Source organism: Cladophialophora psammophila (assembly GCF_000585535.1).
Source record: "Cladophialophora psammophila CBS 110553 chromosome Unknown aczJe-supercont1.19, whole genome shotgun sequence".
Taxonomy (NCBI): Eukaryota; Fungi; Ascomycota; class Eurotiomycetes; order Chaetothyriales; family Herpotrichiellaceae; genus Cladophialophora; species Cladophialophora psammophila.
In genome coordinates, this window is record NW_006912940.1 from 579252 (window position 1) to 594179 (window position 14928).

A 14928-nucleotide genomic window follows, 5' to 3' on the forward strand; every position below is an offset into this window, starting at 1 on the left:
CCATTTTGTTGGCTAGCGTTATCACGAGCTTGTGCTAGATCCAGTTTCTAAGCTATCCACCGTCCTGGAGCAGATACTAGGAAATTAAGGGTAATGGAGGGCTCTAATTATTGCTGCAAAAACTCAATCATGATTCTCTTTGACGGAAATGCATGGCCAGAGAACTCTAATTGGAGAAGGGGGGAAAAAAAGCACATAATTACACATCTTGTCGAGCACAAGGCGATCGAACCTCTACATTCTTTAATCGGATTATAAAGCTGAAACAAGGGCGGAACAACAGGCTCATCGTATCTTACTTATAATCTATCTGCTAAGATACTGGACGAACAACTAGTATATTGGAGGCCCGTCGTAATTTCCAATGTTCTGCCCTGCTCTAATGGTGTTGGTAACACTACGAATCTTTGACTGTTTGGATCGCCCCCATTCCATAGGATACGAAAAAGGTCTCCACGCTCCTCTTCTAGAGTTTCACTTTCGTGTCTCTCCTCCTTTCTCTTTCAAGATCGCGTAGTAGACGCCGCAGAATCTTGCCACTTGGACTTTTGGGAATAATGTCGACGAACTCCACGCCTCCAGCGAGCCATTTGTGACGTGACTTGGCCTTCTCAACGCGTTTCAAAATGCTTTGCTTGACAACATTTTCGTCGTCTGTGGCAACAGCAGCAGACTTGACAACAAAGGCTTTGGGTAGTTCGCCTGCACGCTCATCAGCGACAGGGATTACAGCACAGTCGGCTACAGCCAGATGCTCTAGAAGACATGCTTCGAGCTCTGCAGGTGCAACTTGAAGACCCTGATTCGAGTGATCGTCAGTGATTTGACATCGGAGCGTGAGGACTAATAGTAGAAAAACAGATAAATAAAGTGGCAGGTGATATGTCGAATGATAACGACGACGGAGCTGGGGTAAACGTACTTTGACCTTGATCAACTCTTTTATCCGGTCCACCACCCAGACGTGTTCGTTGCCTGCAGGACTTTTGCGAAACTCGACCTCATCGCCAGTCTTGACGAAGCGACCATCGGCCATGTCAACAAAAGTCTCTGCATTGGCCTTCGGGTTGTTTAGATACCCCAGGACAACGCTTGGAGCCTTCACCAATAGCTCGCCTGGCGTGTTATAGGCGCTAATCTCAGTACCTTCTGGGCTGAGTAACTTCGCCTCAACGCCAGACAGGAGACACCCAGAAGAGCCAAGCCACACATCGAAAGGACTGGTATTGGTTACAGCCGTCGCAGTTTCAGTCATGCCGTAGCCTTGTCGAGTCACCCAATTGCTATACTGTGAAGCAAACTCTTGAGCAGTTTCTTGGCCAAGTGGAGCCGCACCAGTCATGATTTGCCTGACACTGGTTAAGTTGAACTGATCGCAGAGTGCCTTGTTCTTAACCATAGTGATAATGATTGGAGGTACAACCGAAAGCGTGTTGATCTTGAACCTCTCAATTGACGCGAGAAAATCCTTGAAGACAAATTTTGGAAGAACGATAATGCTGTCCCCTCTGTAGACCGCAATGTGGCAAATAGCAACAAGACCATAGATGTGTGAGAAAGGCATTAACCCCAGGGTGACATCACGATAGCCTGGTTCGATCGCGTCGCGCATATGTTGCTCGAAGAGTTGGATTTGCAAAACATTAGCAATCACATTATAGTGAGAGATCATAACGGCTTTTGGAGTGCCTGATGTACCGCTGGAAAAACAAAGGAAGGCGGTTTGACGCCTGCCCTGTGCCTTGGTCCACCTGAGAACATCTAGTTCTGGTAGTGTGGCGCCTTGTTCTATCAGATTCGATACCGTCCGAAACCCCTTTGACGATTGAGGCTCGCCAGGCATCTCGCAGATAATGACGTGGTCTTGATTGAGGTTACATTTGGAAGCCGCTCTCAAAGCAATTGGTAGCAATGATGGGACGGTGAATAGAACTGTCGCTCGCGAAATGTCGAGCTGATACTGGAGCTCTTCGGCACTGTAGACTGCGTTTGCCGGTGATGATAGACCGTTAAGGCGATGAATAGCCCACGAAATCGTCAAGGTGTCAATCTATCGCCTGTGAGTACTGTGCAGAGCCAACTCGTCCACCATCGTCCAAGGTACGTACAGTGTTAGGAGCAAAGATGACTGCTACCTTATCAAATTCTGTACCATCGTTTGCCACCCACCCAACATGTTGCGCCAACCCTTTGGCAAGATGATCGACACGATCCTTCAGCTGCGGTACCAAAACGGTTCTACCACTGATTCCACACACGAACGGGTCCAAGGACTCAGCTATCGGTCGTCTGCCGTGTCTTTCATCTAGCCTGAAGTCGCAAAGTGGAACGGTGTCTGGAATCTCCAGGAGGCTCCCAGCCAGAGGCCCAGGACGGAATACCATGCTGCAAATTGTAAACTGTGCTTGAACCGACGATAGTTGATACACTCTCTGAAGCTCCTCGTGTGAGTGAGCACTCAGGGGCGTGGCTGTGAAGTGGTATTTCTGACACAGTACTCTGAGATTTCCGTTAGGCTTGTCAACAAAGCGAACGAGCGAAATGAGGCGATCGTATTGTTGAAGTACGAATGTTTCAAGCCACGGATTTGCAAATTAATTTTGACGGGGCTCAGTTCTAGTCGCGAGGTGAATGCGGAGCGAGAGTCGAGGACATCAGACGTTCTCAGCGAAGAGGACCTTGGACCTAGTTGGCCTGCAATTGCCGGGTGCGGAAATGTACCGACCAATGCCGATTCCGACGATTGTCTGTCAAGGAACTGAGGTAACCGCATTGCTTCAAGTAGCTATGTCTTTGGAGGTAGATACTAGATGTCTCACCGGGCTTTGGGTGAATTTCCGAGAATTCCCGCTCCGGGACGAATCGCTGTGCCATCATCTACAGATCCAACAACATGAAGGAAGGCACTTATCATTTACTGTCTTCAGTGATTTTGTTGGCTTCCCAGCCATGTCTACGCTCGCTAAAGGGCATTTTAGAACTATAACATAGTATAACCTTAAACTCGGAAGTTGTAATTTTTCATTGTCCTGCTTCCCTGGATAGTCTGGACTTATAAGCTGGAGTGGAGCATAAATTCAGATCACCGCTCTGTTGGAATTTGTTTGCTGCGACCGACCAATTGACCGATGAAAATTACACGGAAACGGCTTGTTGTATCACTAGGAAAGTAGCATAGACGACTCTCTAGCAGTCTACGAAAATGTTTCTGGAATTGGAGGACCCCAGACATAAAGCGCCTCAGGTCCGGCTGGAACGTGAGCGACCTCAGTCTCGGAATTGACCAGATCACCATCAGCGTAATGCTCCTGGACCTGGTGTCAGGAATTCGAATACAACATGGTCGGAGAGGAAGGGACACCTACCAGTACGAATTGACTTGTGTCGAACCAGTAGTCGAAAACTTGACTACCCAAAACGTGCTAATAAAGGAGACGAGGTCAGTAGGCACTAACTTGCACGGGAAGATGTAGTAGCATACCCTTCCCACGCCCCAGCACGGACGATATCCTTTCGCAGTCAGATGTTGATGACCTAACTGTTGGATATCAAAATCGTGGACTTCAAAAGCCGCATGAGCAACGCTTGGCTTTTGGCCTGGTTTGGTTCTTTTGAAGAAAAAGGCGTGGTGGTCCGTAAACTCTAGACCTCTGTCGATATGAAAGAAGGCGGTGATGGGCTTGCCGTCCCGTTCTACAACGTCTGATGGTGCCAATGCCAAAGTACTGGTATACCAATCTTACATTTCCTGGAACTTGCCCTCTGGATAGGTCACACCGTAGTGACCCCAGCGATATACTGGTGCTGGGCCATGCGCAAACCGCTGAAATCGGCCTGTTCTGGGTTTCTCGTCTTCATAATTCAGTGTGAGTTTTTCAAGATTTGGATTGTCTGGCTGCTTCGGTGTTTGACCGTAGACAAGGTGCACCTTGTGACCAGCAGGATCTGTTAGAGTGACAGCTTCACCACCTCCAGGACCGTCCAGTTCGAAAATTGGAGTCGCATTGGCACTTTTGGTTGCCCGTTCGAGCTCTTCATGACTCTCCACTTCATATGCGGCGCCTCCGAACTCGCTGTCACTTTTTGCTTGCCTTGCAATATAGACATATGGTTCGGAACCATAACCCGTGAAAAAGATTTCGCCGTGGGACTCCTCGACTATTGACAGCCCAAAATCCAATAGGAACTGCCGCGCTTTGGCAAGGTCGGCGTGATAGTAGATGACAAAGGCGGTTTTGAGGAGCCTCATGCGGGGGTCTCCCACAGGGATAGGCATTCTGAAGCTTAGACAAGGTCCGCAGCTCGTTCTCACGGCTGAGATATCTAACCGAATCCAAATGGAACAAGCAATAGTGATATGACAGGAGTTCCATCGCCGACATTTGGTTTAAGTACCAAGTAAGCCAAAACGAATCCTGTGGGCCGGCCCTTCATTGGCCAGGAGACAATAATCCTCCGGGAATTGGCATCTTGCGTTAATGACCGTCGGGCTTTAAACGTCGCCTGTCGAAAAGATGGAGGTCGGGACATTACTTTCCGAGCAAGTCTGGGATACGAAAGCACCTGCAGGTCCGAAACTACTCTGAGCACAGCATACAAAATCCGAAAGCATATTACAGATATTTGTGCCATAGCAATATTTGCTTGAAAGGCTTCCCTTCCCCTGGCAACGAGCAACAAGCTAGCATTGCAGCATCTCATTAATTTGTGCCTCCAATCTCAGTCTTATTTACCTAGCAGAGAAAAATCAGACTCAAGAATGTCATCAAAGCTTGTCGCTTGGGATCGCCTCGTGCGTTACATTCCAGAAAAGGGAGCAAATGAGGTTCGATATGGGGAGCCAATCCTTGAAGACCCAGATGCAGATGTGGCAAGCCTCGCCAGCACTGGAAACCTCCAAGTCCGAGTATTGGAAGGGTTTGATCCTCTGAAGGCAATACCCACAGGCCAATTGGACACAGTGAAGGAGCTTCTGGGTCCTTTGGAACCTAAGGACGTGCCTATAATTCGATGCGTTGGGCTCAACTATAAAACACACAGTATGAAAACTTTCCAGCTTGAACGAAAATAAAATGCTTACATGTATCAGTTCTTGAGACCGGACGACCACTTCCTGAAAGCCCAACGGTATTCACCAAGCCTGCACCTGCCGTGGCTGGGCATGGAGAAGACATTCCAATTCCACCGATAGCTCAGGATGAATGTGATTATGAAGGCGAGCTGGTGGTTCTCATTGGTAAATCCGGCAAGGACATAACGGAAGAGGATGCTCTGGAATACGTCGCGGCGTACACCGCTGGAAACGATGTCTCCGCTCGCGACTGGCAACGTCAGCCAGCGAAAGCAGGGCCAGTTCCGCAATGGACGTTTAGCAAATCTTTTGATAAGTATGCTCCGCTTGGACCCTGCTTAGTCGCCTCGCATGTGCTGGGAGCGGCCGATGATCTGTCATTGAAGACCCTCGTGAACGGTGAGGTGAGGCAGAATGGGAACACCGGCGATCTATGCTTTGGCGTTCGGAAACTTATCGCCTTCTGTAGCCAAGGTCAGACTCTACAAAAAGGGTCTCTGATCATGACGGGTACTCCAGGTGGAGTTGGGCTGTTCATGAAGCCTCCACTGTTTTTGAAGCATGGAGATGAGGTTACAGTCGATATCAGCCGGATTGGGCGTCTCACGAATCGAGTACTATTCTAGAAACAGACGGCTGCTGAACTTCGACTAGAGACGAGGCTGCCGTCTTTAGCCCGTTTAGACCCATAAAGGATTATCATGTTTGAGACAGAAGAGCATCCAGACTCAGTACAGTATGGTCTGATGAGAACAAGTAAATCGGAGAAAGTTTCCGACCTTATATTTGAGCCAACATGAATCACGCTCCCCGTGCTGGTTGGCTGATGAGTGGATGTCAGAAGCAAGATCGATCATTTGGAGCTTTCCTAAATTTGAGATCTCTCCAGGAGACTTCACAATTTTCTTAACTTTAATTCCGCACTTGCGTTCTTTCCTCCTGTATTCTTCCCAATTTGTCAGCTAGCCTTTGACCCGTAAGGCTATAGCATAATTTTTAGTGGGCTTGGACACATTTATTGCCCGGTACCCCTGGTCCGTCCGGGATTATACCGCAACCAGGTTCCCACCTCCTTTTACGAATGCTGTGACTGACATATCCAAAAAGCCAGCTCCTAAGTCATTCCTCTGGCGTCGTTTATCCCTTTATGTCGCCGCTCCTAAAGGAATACTATCAATCTCTGGGTCTGCCTATCCTGGCCGCCGCGAAGACGGTAGTAGAGAGCTTCAATGCTCCTCTTGAATTCCAGCCGGGGACTTCATGGAACTACGGTACGGGCATCGACTGGGCTGGTCTGCTGATTGCCCGGATTTCCAGGCTAGATCTAGAAATCTATTTCCAACAGCATATCTTCGAACCGCTTGGGATCTCTGACGCCACCTTTTGGCCGGATCGACATCCAGAGGTCAAGGCACGGCTTGCTGGCATGTCAATTCGAGACCCGTCCGTCGCTGATGGGTGTGGAAAAGCGATTGCATTCGAGGGACCGAACAGACACGCCGTTGCTCAGGAAGAGATGGGTGGCCAAGGACTCTATACTTCTGCGCCTTCGTATCTAAAGATCCTGCAGAGTTTGCTGGATGATGACGAGGTCCTCTTGAAGAATTCGACCAGTGCTTTGATGTTCGAGCCACAGCTGAGCGCAGAAAGCCAGGAAGCACTCCAAGCCGTTTACAGATCAGAGCCTAAAGGAGGACCATGCGCCATTGGAACGTTTCCTCCCAACGTCCGCTATGATTGGGGTCTGGGAGGCGTATTGACTATGCAAGACGTCAATGAGAAGGAGGTGTCTTGGAGGAAGAAGGGTTATCTCAATTGGAGTGGTGTGCCAAATTTCTTCTGGGTGAGTCCTTTTTCCTACTTTTGTATAGGCTTTTGTAGGCTATACCAAACTGAACCGACTCTCCATGTCTTTCTAGTTCATGGACAGGAAGGCCGGCGTATGCGGCGTCTTCGGTGCGCAGTTGATGCCTGGAGGAGATGTTCGGTGCAGGAAATTAGTTACAGCATTTGAGAAAGCAGTCTTTGAGGAAAGTACTTTTGAAAAGAGTGGTCATTTGTGAGATTTAGAACATCAAGAATCATATGGACGAACCCGTTGTCCAAAACACTCCCAAGACTACTTATTGACCGGCGGGCTTAAAAACGTCATACTGTTTGGAAAGGCCCAAGTCAATCATCGACATAGGCTCTTTGCTCTCTCGACTTGAGACCTTGATAGGAGCCAATGGGCTGTAGTTCTGAACCTGGAGTAGGGGCGTGCAATTCCGGCACACCCACTCTAGCAGTTGGAGTACTGTTGTTCATCTTCGTTCAAGAAACGCATGCCCTATAGTAAGGACCACCGTAAGGAAGGCGAGACTTGTCATTGACTGTACTGCCGACGTCTTCATTACTAACGGGTAATCACAGACCGAATGGTCACCTGCTCACATTTTCTTTTTCCTTCGGTACAAAAGGGGCGGGGTATTGGGTAATTCATGTCACGCCAATGGGGAATGTAAGACAGAATCTACAATGTCCTGATGAACTTCTTTACGACACTAATGACCAGACTCACCTGAGACTGTTTGCATCCGGCTATCGTTCCATGAGGACGGCACCATCGGAATGTCCTTATTCCAAGAGCCTCTCGGGTAAAGGTTCAAGTGGGCTAGGTTCCGTAACCCCAAAATGCCGAATCACCGGCGCTTCAGCCGCCCTGGTCAGGTCAGAAGTCCAACTAAAGGAACGACAAAAATCCCATGGGCTGGATCAAGGCCCGTCTTGGAGAATTCAATCGACACCCTGAAACCTGGAACTCGTCAACATGGCCACCAGCTCACATACGAATGGACATACGGTTCCGAAGTTCGACGTTCTTATCATCGGAGGCGGCATCGCAGGGCTAACAACCGCAATTGCATGCAACAGAAAAGGGTTCAATGTCACCGTTCTGGAAGCAACGCAATTTTACACCCATGTGAGTATTCTCTCGTCCGACCTGGACATACTCAGGTTCCATCACGAATAGTGGGGATTGGCCAAAACGGCGAGGGAGCAACATTTTAATTTTAGTTTTTAGGTCGGAGCAGGTATCTTGTTGTCTGGCAACGCTGCTCAGGTCCTCATAGACATGGGCCTGCAGGACGAAATGGAGGCCTGCTCAACGCACATGAGACGCGTGGTGTTCATGACGCACGAAGGCAAACCCATGTCGATACAGCATTTCCCCAGCCGTGCGAGCTCCGCCGAGGGAGGACCGTTATGGCAAGTCCACCGCGCTGACGTGCATGGTCTCCTTCTCAAAAAGGCCCAAGAAGTTGGGGTTACGATCAGGATGGGCGTTTTGGCCAAGAGTTACGACTGGGACGTCCCTGCCGCGGTGCTCGAGGATGGAAGTGTGATCACTGCGGATGTCATAATAGCGGCTGATGGTGAGTCCAAAACCCCCAAGCAACTGAGATTAGCCATGAGACTGGCTACTGCTCTGACAACAAGATCGTTGACTTCCTGGTTAGGCTACAGATCCCGTGCGCGAGAGAATCTTCTCGGCAGACAAGACGAGCCCCGTCACCATGGCTATTCGGCGTACCGCGCTTTAATTCCTGGCAAGATTCTTGCTGAGTATCCCGACCTCAAAGATCTAGTCGATCCCAAGCAACAGACGAGTCATTGTTGGTATGTATGCTATTTTCACCCCTTTCAGTCTATTTGCCATCAGCCTCTTCATATTTTACGAGCGTTACGGGCCGACGGCTGCCTTTCATTGCCTCCAACCTGGTATCTTTTTCTCTTCTTTCTTCTCACTTTGATCTTCTCAGGGTCGGACAAGGCCGTCACGTCCTGGGGTACCCCATCCGAGGAGGACAAGACTACAACATGGTGTACAACCAACCGACCATCCGCGCCATTGGGTCCAAATACGTTGCCGACGTCGACCCAGCCGACATTCAGGAGGAGTACAAAGATTGGGATCCACGCCTGGTGGCCTTGACAAAGCACTTGCCCAAAGACGGTGTTCTGGAATGGCGCCTCTGTGACCTCCATCCCCTGGAGAACTGGATCTTCCCCGGCAGCAAGATCGTTTTGATAGGCGATGCGTCGCATGCCATGCTTCCATCGGCCGCACAGGGTGCGGCCATGGGAATCGAAGATGGCGCGGCGATCGCCGAGTTGCTCGCCAGGGCAGACTCGAAAACCGATGTGCCTCGGATTTTGAGGACGTTCCAGAACCTCAGGAGGAACCGGTGCATCGATGTGGTTGAAAATGGTTCCAGGGACGCCCGCAGCTGGCACGACAAAGACGATCCCAAGTACAAGCCCACAAGTAATTGGGTATGGGTGTATGATATCAAAACAGCCGCCAGGGAGATCCCCTTGTCAAATGAGGCTTAAAAAATTGTACTTTAATGATCACCTTTCCGTCAAATTTACAATACCGCCCATTATAGTGTAACAGAGCACTTCAGGATTCGGCGTGCACGTGCAACAACGCACAGAGGCCTGTCCAGCAGGTCGGGAATCGAGAACGCGTTTCTTGGTGGCGCTGACAAGACCACACCACCACCGACACCACCCAGAGAGACAGCGGCTAGGCTTACGGACACCTAGCACGGCGGCAGCATCGAGGAGCAGACAGGACTGATAAAACACTCAGGAATTAGGTAGACGGCACTAAAAGGCCATGGAAATTCATGATGCTCTCCTCAAACTGTAAAGAATCGCACTCTGCCAGCACTGTAAACTGCCCGCACTCCCCCTGCCAGCCCATTTTGTTTTGACATGTGACTAGACAACTCTCTCCCCTGCTACCACTCTACCAGCAAAGCACAGCCACTTTGCCTTGTCACAGTATTAGCTTTGTTATGGTCGCTCGCTGTAGACCGTGTGCTTAAAAATCGTTTCAGTCTACACTACTAAATTCATACTTAGGATGAACTACACTCTTAGGCGCGAAACTAAAAAGGTAGCTCTTAAAACAAAACGAGCGAGATCCTTAAGGTTAACCGGTGCCCACGGCTGTATCACAATGAAACGAGAATTCTTTCGCACAAGCAAAGTAAATACGTTGGGCAGCGGGTCTTGGCGTGCCGATGGCGCAACCTTTACTTTCAACATCACTTCGAGTGATGTTCGTCATGATAGCTCAGACAAAGTAGGAAGCAATCCAATATCGGATCCCAGTCTATGTCAAATCGTTATTCAAATTTATAATGCAGGGCCAACGACAAAGGTCGTGCCGAAAGACTGGCAAAACAGCCTACACTGCGAGATTACCGAAGCGTGTGTGCGGGATCTCGACTTCTCTGTTACGAAACAGGATGGAACGAGAAGAATATCTCTGCGACTCGTCTGGTGCCCAAAATACACCGCGAGGGCCCTGGAGGATGACTTCTTCATAGTCCCCGAAGGCGAATACGGAGTTGTTTTGGGCCCGAATGCATTCGAGAAGTGGTTCCACGCTAGCAACTTAGGAGTTTATAAAAAGAGGATCCATCTATACAATTATACAATGGAGAGGAGACCTTAGATCCTAATACCGAGAATTTGGAGTCACTTGAATTGGTGATGTTTCTTTAACGCTGGAATGGGATCAGCAGTAATATGAAGTGAGGCGGTTCCAAGCATGCGCAATCAAGCTGACCTGGTGGCGACTCTCATGAGATCGATACAGTCTCAAGCAATACGATATCACGGGAGCGAAATCACCAACTCCGACTAATGAAGGACGTATACGAGTCGGCTGGATTTGCAATTGGCTGGCTCGAGAGCGGTACCATGATGTCGAGTTTGAGCTCACAAGCAGGGTAAACACTGCTTCGCCGAGTCCATCACAGCGAGGACTTCACTCCAGACTCGATCATATCGCCAGAAATTACTTTACCTTCAAAGACCTGTGCAACCTGCAGTAAAGTAAAGAGATGGACACAGTCTCTGGGATTCGGAAATCCGGTATATGAAGTGTGCATTGAGCACTCCAACGAGAGCGCGCGGGGGGGGGGGGGGGGGGGGGGGGGGGGCTTCGATCATCCGAGTGTGAGACCATATTATCCATCTGGGATGTAGAATTGAGTGCAGCTTTTCAGGCTTCGCCTTGCAATAGTTCCCACTATGATTCCCATGCGATAATCATTCCCCTCCTCTTGCATAAGCGAAAAACGGCCTTTTTCCCAACGTGGTTTTTTTTCTTTCCATGCTTGGCTCAAAACTTTCTAATCATCCATGCCCGATACAACCACCATACAGCGGGGTTCGGGCCTTCTATATGTCCGGATCAAACACTTTTGATGCAATCTTCAGAGGCTTGAAAACAGCGGGAGATCTCCAGCTATTAGATCATTAATGATCTTTCGCAAACCATCGCCGACACCGATTCCTCCGATGTTGGCCATCACCATATAAGTTCCCTCGTCCTCGCCGCCGACGATAGCGTATGCGACTACGTAGTTGTACCTGTTGCTCCCCGAATGTGAAATGCTGTAACTTTTGCCATCCTTATTCCGCTGTTGGCAGTGCCATCCGCCCGGTGTGTAGATGTCATCATCTGCGTAAGGTGTATGCAGGAATTTGAACATATCTTGAGACAGTCCGAGAGACGTGTCGAGGCCGTTAGCACCGTCTATATGGGCCTGCAGGAACTTGTTGTACTGGGCCATAGGGGAATGAACTCTGGCAGCGGGGTTGAAAGCTGGTGGTTTATCGCGATGGTCGAAGTCGACATCTGACACGGGTTCTGCTGGTCCATAGGGCTCAGATACCCATCGATGTGGCCAGGGATTACGGATAGAAGTGTCATTTGTCTCGTCGTTGGGCCCAAATCCAGTGTGTTGCATGCCGAGAGGTTCGAAGAGACGGGACCGGACAAAGTCTTCCCAGCTACTTCCTGTGATCAGCTCTATGATGGCGGCGGTGATCAAATAATTGGTGTTGTCGTAACAAAATTTGCCCTTGGTTCTTACCGGTGGCTCGCCCAACGCTTTCTCGACCATAAGCCATCGAGCCTGCTTTGGGGATATGTCCGGCTTGTACAAGGACTCGTAGAACTGAGCATCGGCTGCCCAGTCAATATCGATGCCTGACCGATGCGATGTCAACATCTTCACCGTGGTGCTCTTGTGCTCCTCGGCCATGGAATCTGCGAGAGAGGGAATGGCTTCCTCCAGGGTAGAATCCCAATGCAAATGCCCATCTTTCACCACCATGGCAAAAGTAGTGGCCGTCATTGCCTTGGTATTTGATGCCAGATGAAATTGGTCGTCCTTAGTGATTTTGGGGGGGGCATCTATCCGCCTGAGGCCCGTAACGGCAGACGCAAAGTCCCGATGTCTGCTGGAAGCTGCGGCGAGGCCTGGGTAGTTGTAGTCTTTGCGAAGCTTCTCGAGGAGTGTATTTTCTCCTGTGGTTGAAGCCGACGGGCTGAGCGGGCTGTTTGAGAAGGGCCATCTTGAGCCAAAGTCAGTGTCCATCAATAGATGCGCTGGCAGTCGCCGCGGTCGGTACGTACAGCCACCTCAACAACCCGGCCATGTTCAGAGCGAAAAGGCAGAAGACTACGAATATGATTTGCAGCCGACAATCTCGAGTGCGTGTGCCCTTCGACGATCGAGAATACATCACAGCGATGCAGATGAGGATTTTCTCATAATTTCTAGTAGCAACTTGGTTTGTTTGCGGGCGAAGGCAGGGGAACCGGAAGGATGCGTGGCTACATCCGAGCGTCTGCACCACCGCTTGGCTGGACAAATACACACCCAACGCGGAAAATTGATGCCATCATGTCGGTGATAAACCGCTGTCAGTGTCAATCTAAATCAGAGCGGTGAGGCTTGAGCAGTCCTGAAAACAAGCAGCGAGGATGTCATCAAGCCCATCGAGATTAAGCCTGGTCGGCTTGGTCAAAAAGGGGATGTCAAGGTAAATTACCGAGGCTAGTGGGGCCAAAGCTCGCGCCCGTTAAGTGTCTCCACTAGGTACGAGGTACCTACCTACCCAGTACAGTACTCTCCCTATCCTCCCCAGCCTCCCCACCCTCGCAGGCCCAGCTTCACTTTTAGGCACTTGGCAACTGGTCGCTCTGTCATCTGCCGTGGCTTTGGCGTTAACGCCGAGGACACCCTCGTCCGGTCCAACCATTCAAAGCACCATCAGTGAGCGCACAATCGTAACCCCGCCGCCACCTTTTTGTACTACGGTAGGTGTATGCAGAGAAACCGTATTGCCGTCCCGTTACAAGGCAACAAGGCAGCAACTATGAGGCTCTGCGGACCACGCCAAACCGCGTGATCGCGGCAGCGGTCCACCTCTACACGTGTATTGATTCTAGAGGGCGATTGCCTTAGCTAGAGTGACCTAATGCAGCCAGTGGTCTCGCGTTCGGCTGCCCGATGATCGTCCTTCGGTTTGCATGCTGGACTCAACGTCAAGGGTTACACGACCATCAGATACGTCAGCCTGACACTGGAGGGCGTCCACCTGAGGGCAGCAGGCGTTCCGTCAACTCCTATGAACCTCACAAGGGGGATGGTCGAATCTATTCCATCCGGCCATACAGCCAAAGCTTGCCCCATTTGCCCTTTCCTTTAGAACCTTTACCGTAGGGATGGGAGCATAGGGAACTTACAGATGGAACCCTCTTGTTATGCCACTTTGGAGCACGCGAAAGTCTCCTAGACGCTTTCAATGAAACGCTTACACAGCGAAGCGCCACGGCTGGGGAAATGGGAAGTCTCCGCGTTCTACTCTGCACAACGACTCCTTGGATTGAAACGCATCACGCCGTCAAATACCATGTTCTGCGATCCGAACCTCAATCGGCATTCAGCAGATGCAGTGGCACAAATTGCATCACAAAGGTGTTCGTGGAACTACATCTCAGAACAGGAAGATGCCTCCCCCGCTGTCAACGGCGGGACGAATGGGTTGGTGAACAATCATCCTGAGCCAGAGCCGGGTGTGCGAGCTCGCGCCATCGAATTTGAATGCCGCCAGTCTCTTCCTGGCCATATCCTTGGCCGGTTGAAGAGGAGACCGGTGCCTTCCATTTCAGACTATGCCTGCATACGAGGACGTGTCATCAGACAGATCCCCAGCAGCTCGGTTGCCGTCCTCGAGGTGATCACGGACGATGCAGACGCGCTCGCGGGCAGCGACGTGGTGTCGAGAGACCCATCAAGGCCACAGCACAATACCCGGCAGGGCCCCCAGCGACTGATCCTGAAGTACTATCCGGCGGCGGAGATCACTCGTGACCCACGACGAACCGGTCGGGACTTTGCCCCCCTTTTTTTCAATGAGGTCAATGCATATGCCCAGGCGAGGGTCGCACAGGGAACAGTCCTGCCATACGTGTGCGGAGTGTACGAGGACGCAAGTGCCGCTGTCGTGACGGGCTTATATCTTGTCATGGAATATCTTGCACACTCGACAACACTGAAAGACATGGACAGCCGTCTCAGATCAAGTTCGGCGTCCGTCCTCCGCGAGAAAACTGCGTTTGCGTTGAAGGCATTGCATTCCTGCGACATCTCACACGGCAGCATGAAGAGCAACCAATTGCTCATTTGTGCCGATTCTCATGGCCAGAATGAGTCTTCTGCAATTTCAGCTAGAGACGATTGGTTCGTTGTCATCGTTGACTTACAGTACGCTAGGTGGGCATCCTCCTATCGCCCTCCTGGGCCGATCTGACATCCTCCTAGGTTTCACCGCGATAAGCACGAGCTGGATTCTGCAGCTGAACTTGACCGGCTTGCCCTGCGAGAAGCGTTTTCCTACTGTGGGTGCAAATCTGAAGAAGACGACTCTGACGAAGCGTATCAACAATTTGTCAGGGAGCGCCAGTCGTTCATGGGTTATTGCTGAGAAGATAGTCGCTT

At 50.5% G+C, this 14928-nt stretch overlaps 7 protein-coding genes across 7 annotated transcripts; 4 read left to right on the forward strand and 3 right to left on the reverse strand.

Moving 5' to 3' along the window:
• Window positions 1-466: 466 nt before the first annotated feature.
• Window positions 467-2384, reverse strand: A1O5_10348 (uncharacterized protein; the record flags this gene model as incomplete). The annotated part of the gene is made up of 3 exons (XM_007750924.1): window positions 467-799; window positions 923-2050; window positions 2109-2384. 3 exons carry the CDS (start codon window positions 2382-2384, stop codon window positions 467-469), a joined length of 1737 nt encoding a protein of 578 aa, XP_007749114.1.
• Window positions 2385-3194: 810 nt separating this feature from the next.
• A1O5_10349 (uncharacterized protein) lies at window positions 3195-4276 on the reverse strand (the record flags this gene model as incomplete). The annotated part of the gene is made up of 4 exons (XM_007750925.1): window positions 3195-3308; window positions 3366-3422; window positions 3482-3650; window positions 3744-4276. The coding sequence occupies 4 exons, from the start codon at window positions 4274-4276 to the stop codon at window positions 3195-3197; spliced, it is 873 nt and encodes a 290-aa protein (XP_007749115.1).
• Window positions 4277-4759: 483 nt separating this feature from the next.
• Window positions 4760-5697, forward strand: A1O5_10350 (5-carboxymethyl-2-hydroxymuconate isomerase; the record flags this gene model as incomplete). Its single annotated transcript, XM_007750926.1, has 2 exons — window positions 4760-5039; window positions 5090-5697. The coding sequence occupies 2 exons, from the start codon at window positions 4760-4762 to the stop codon at window positions 5695-5697; spliced, it is 888 nt and encodes a 295-aa protein (XP_007749116.1).
• Window positions 5698-6218: 521 nt separating this feature from the next.
• A1O5_10351 (beta-lactamase) lies at window positions 6219-7134 on the forward strand (the record flags this gene model as incomplete). The annotated part of the gene is made up of 2 exons (XM_007750927.1): window positions 6219-6914; window positions 6991-7134. 2 exons carry the CDS (start codon window positions 6219-6221, stop codon window positions 7132-7134), a joined length of 840 nt encoding a protein of 279 aa, XP_007749117.1.
• A 746-nt stretch (window positions 7135-7880) lies between these two features.
• On the forward strand, window positions 7881-9448 carry A1O5_10352 (uncharacterized protein; the record flags this gene model as incomplete). The annotated part of the gene is made up of 4 exons (XM_007750928.1): window positions 7881-8033; window positions 8136-8487; window positions 8572-8731; window positions 8875-9448. The coding sequence occupies 4 exons, from the start codon at window positions 7881-7883 to the stop codon at window positions 9446-9448; spliced, it is 1239 nt and encodes a 412-aa protein (XP_007749118.1).
• Window positions 9449-11349: 1901 nt separating this feature from the next.
• On the reverse strand, window positions 11350-12519 carry A1O5_10353 (beta-lactamase; the record flags this gene model as incomplete). The annotated part of the gene is made up of 1 exon (XM_007750929.1): window positions 11350-12519. The coding sequence occupies one exon, from the start codon at window positions 12517-12519 to the stop codon at window positions 11350-11352; it is 1170 nt and encodes a 389-aa protein (XP_007749119.1).
• Window positions 12520-13840: 1321 nt separating this feature from the next.
• A1O5_10354 (uncharacterized protein) lies at window positions 13841-14914 on the forward strand (the record flags this gene model as incomplete). The annotated part of the gene is made up of 2 exons (XM_007750930.1): window positions 13841-14703; window positions 14752-14914. The coding sequence occupies 2 exons, from the start codon at window positions 13841-13843 to the stop codon at window positions 14912-14914; spliced, it is 1026 nt and encodes a 341-aa protein (XP_007749120.1).
• Window positions 14915-14928: the final 14 nt, after the last annotated feature.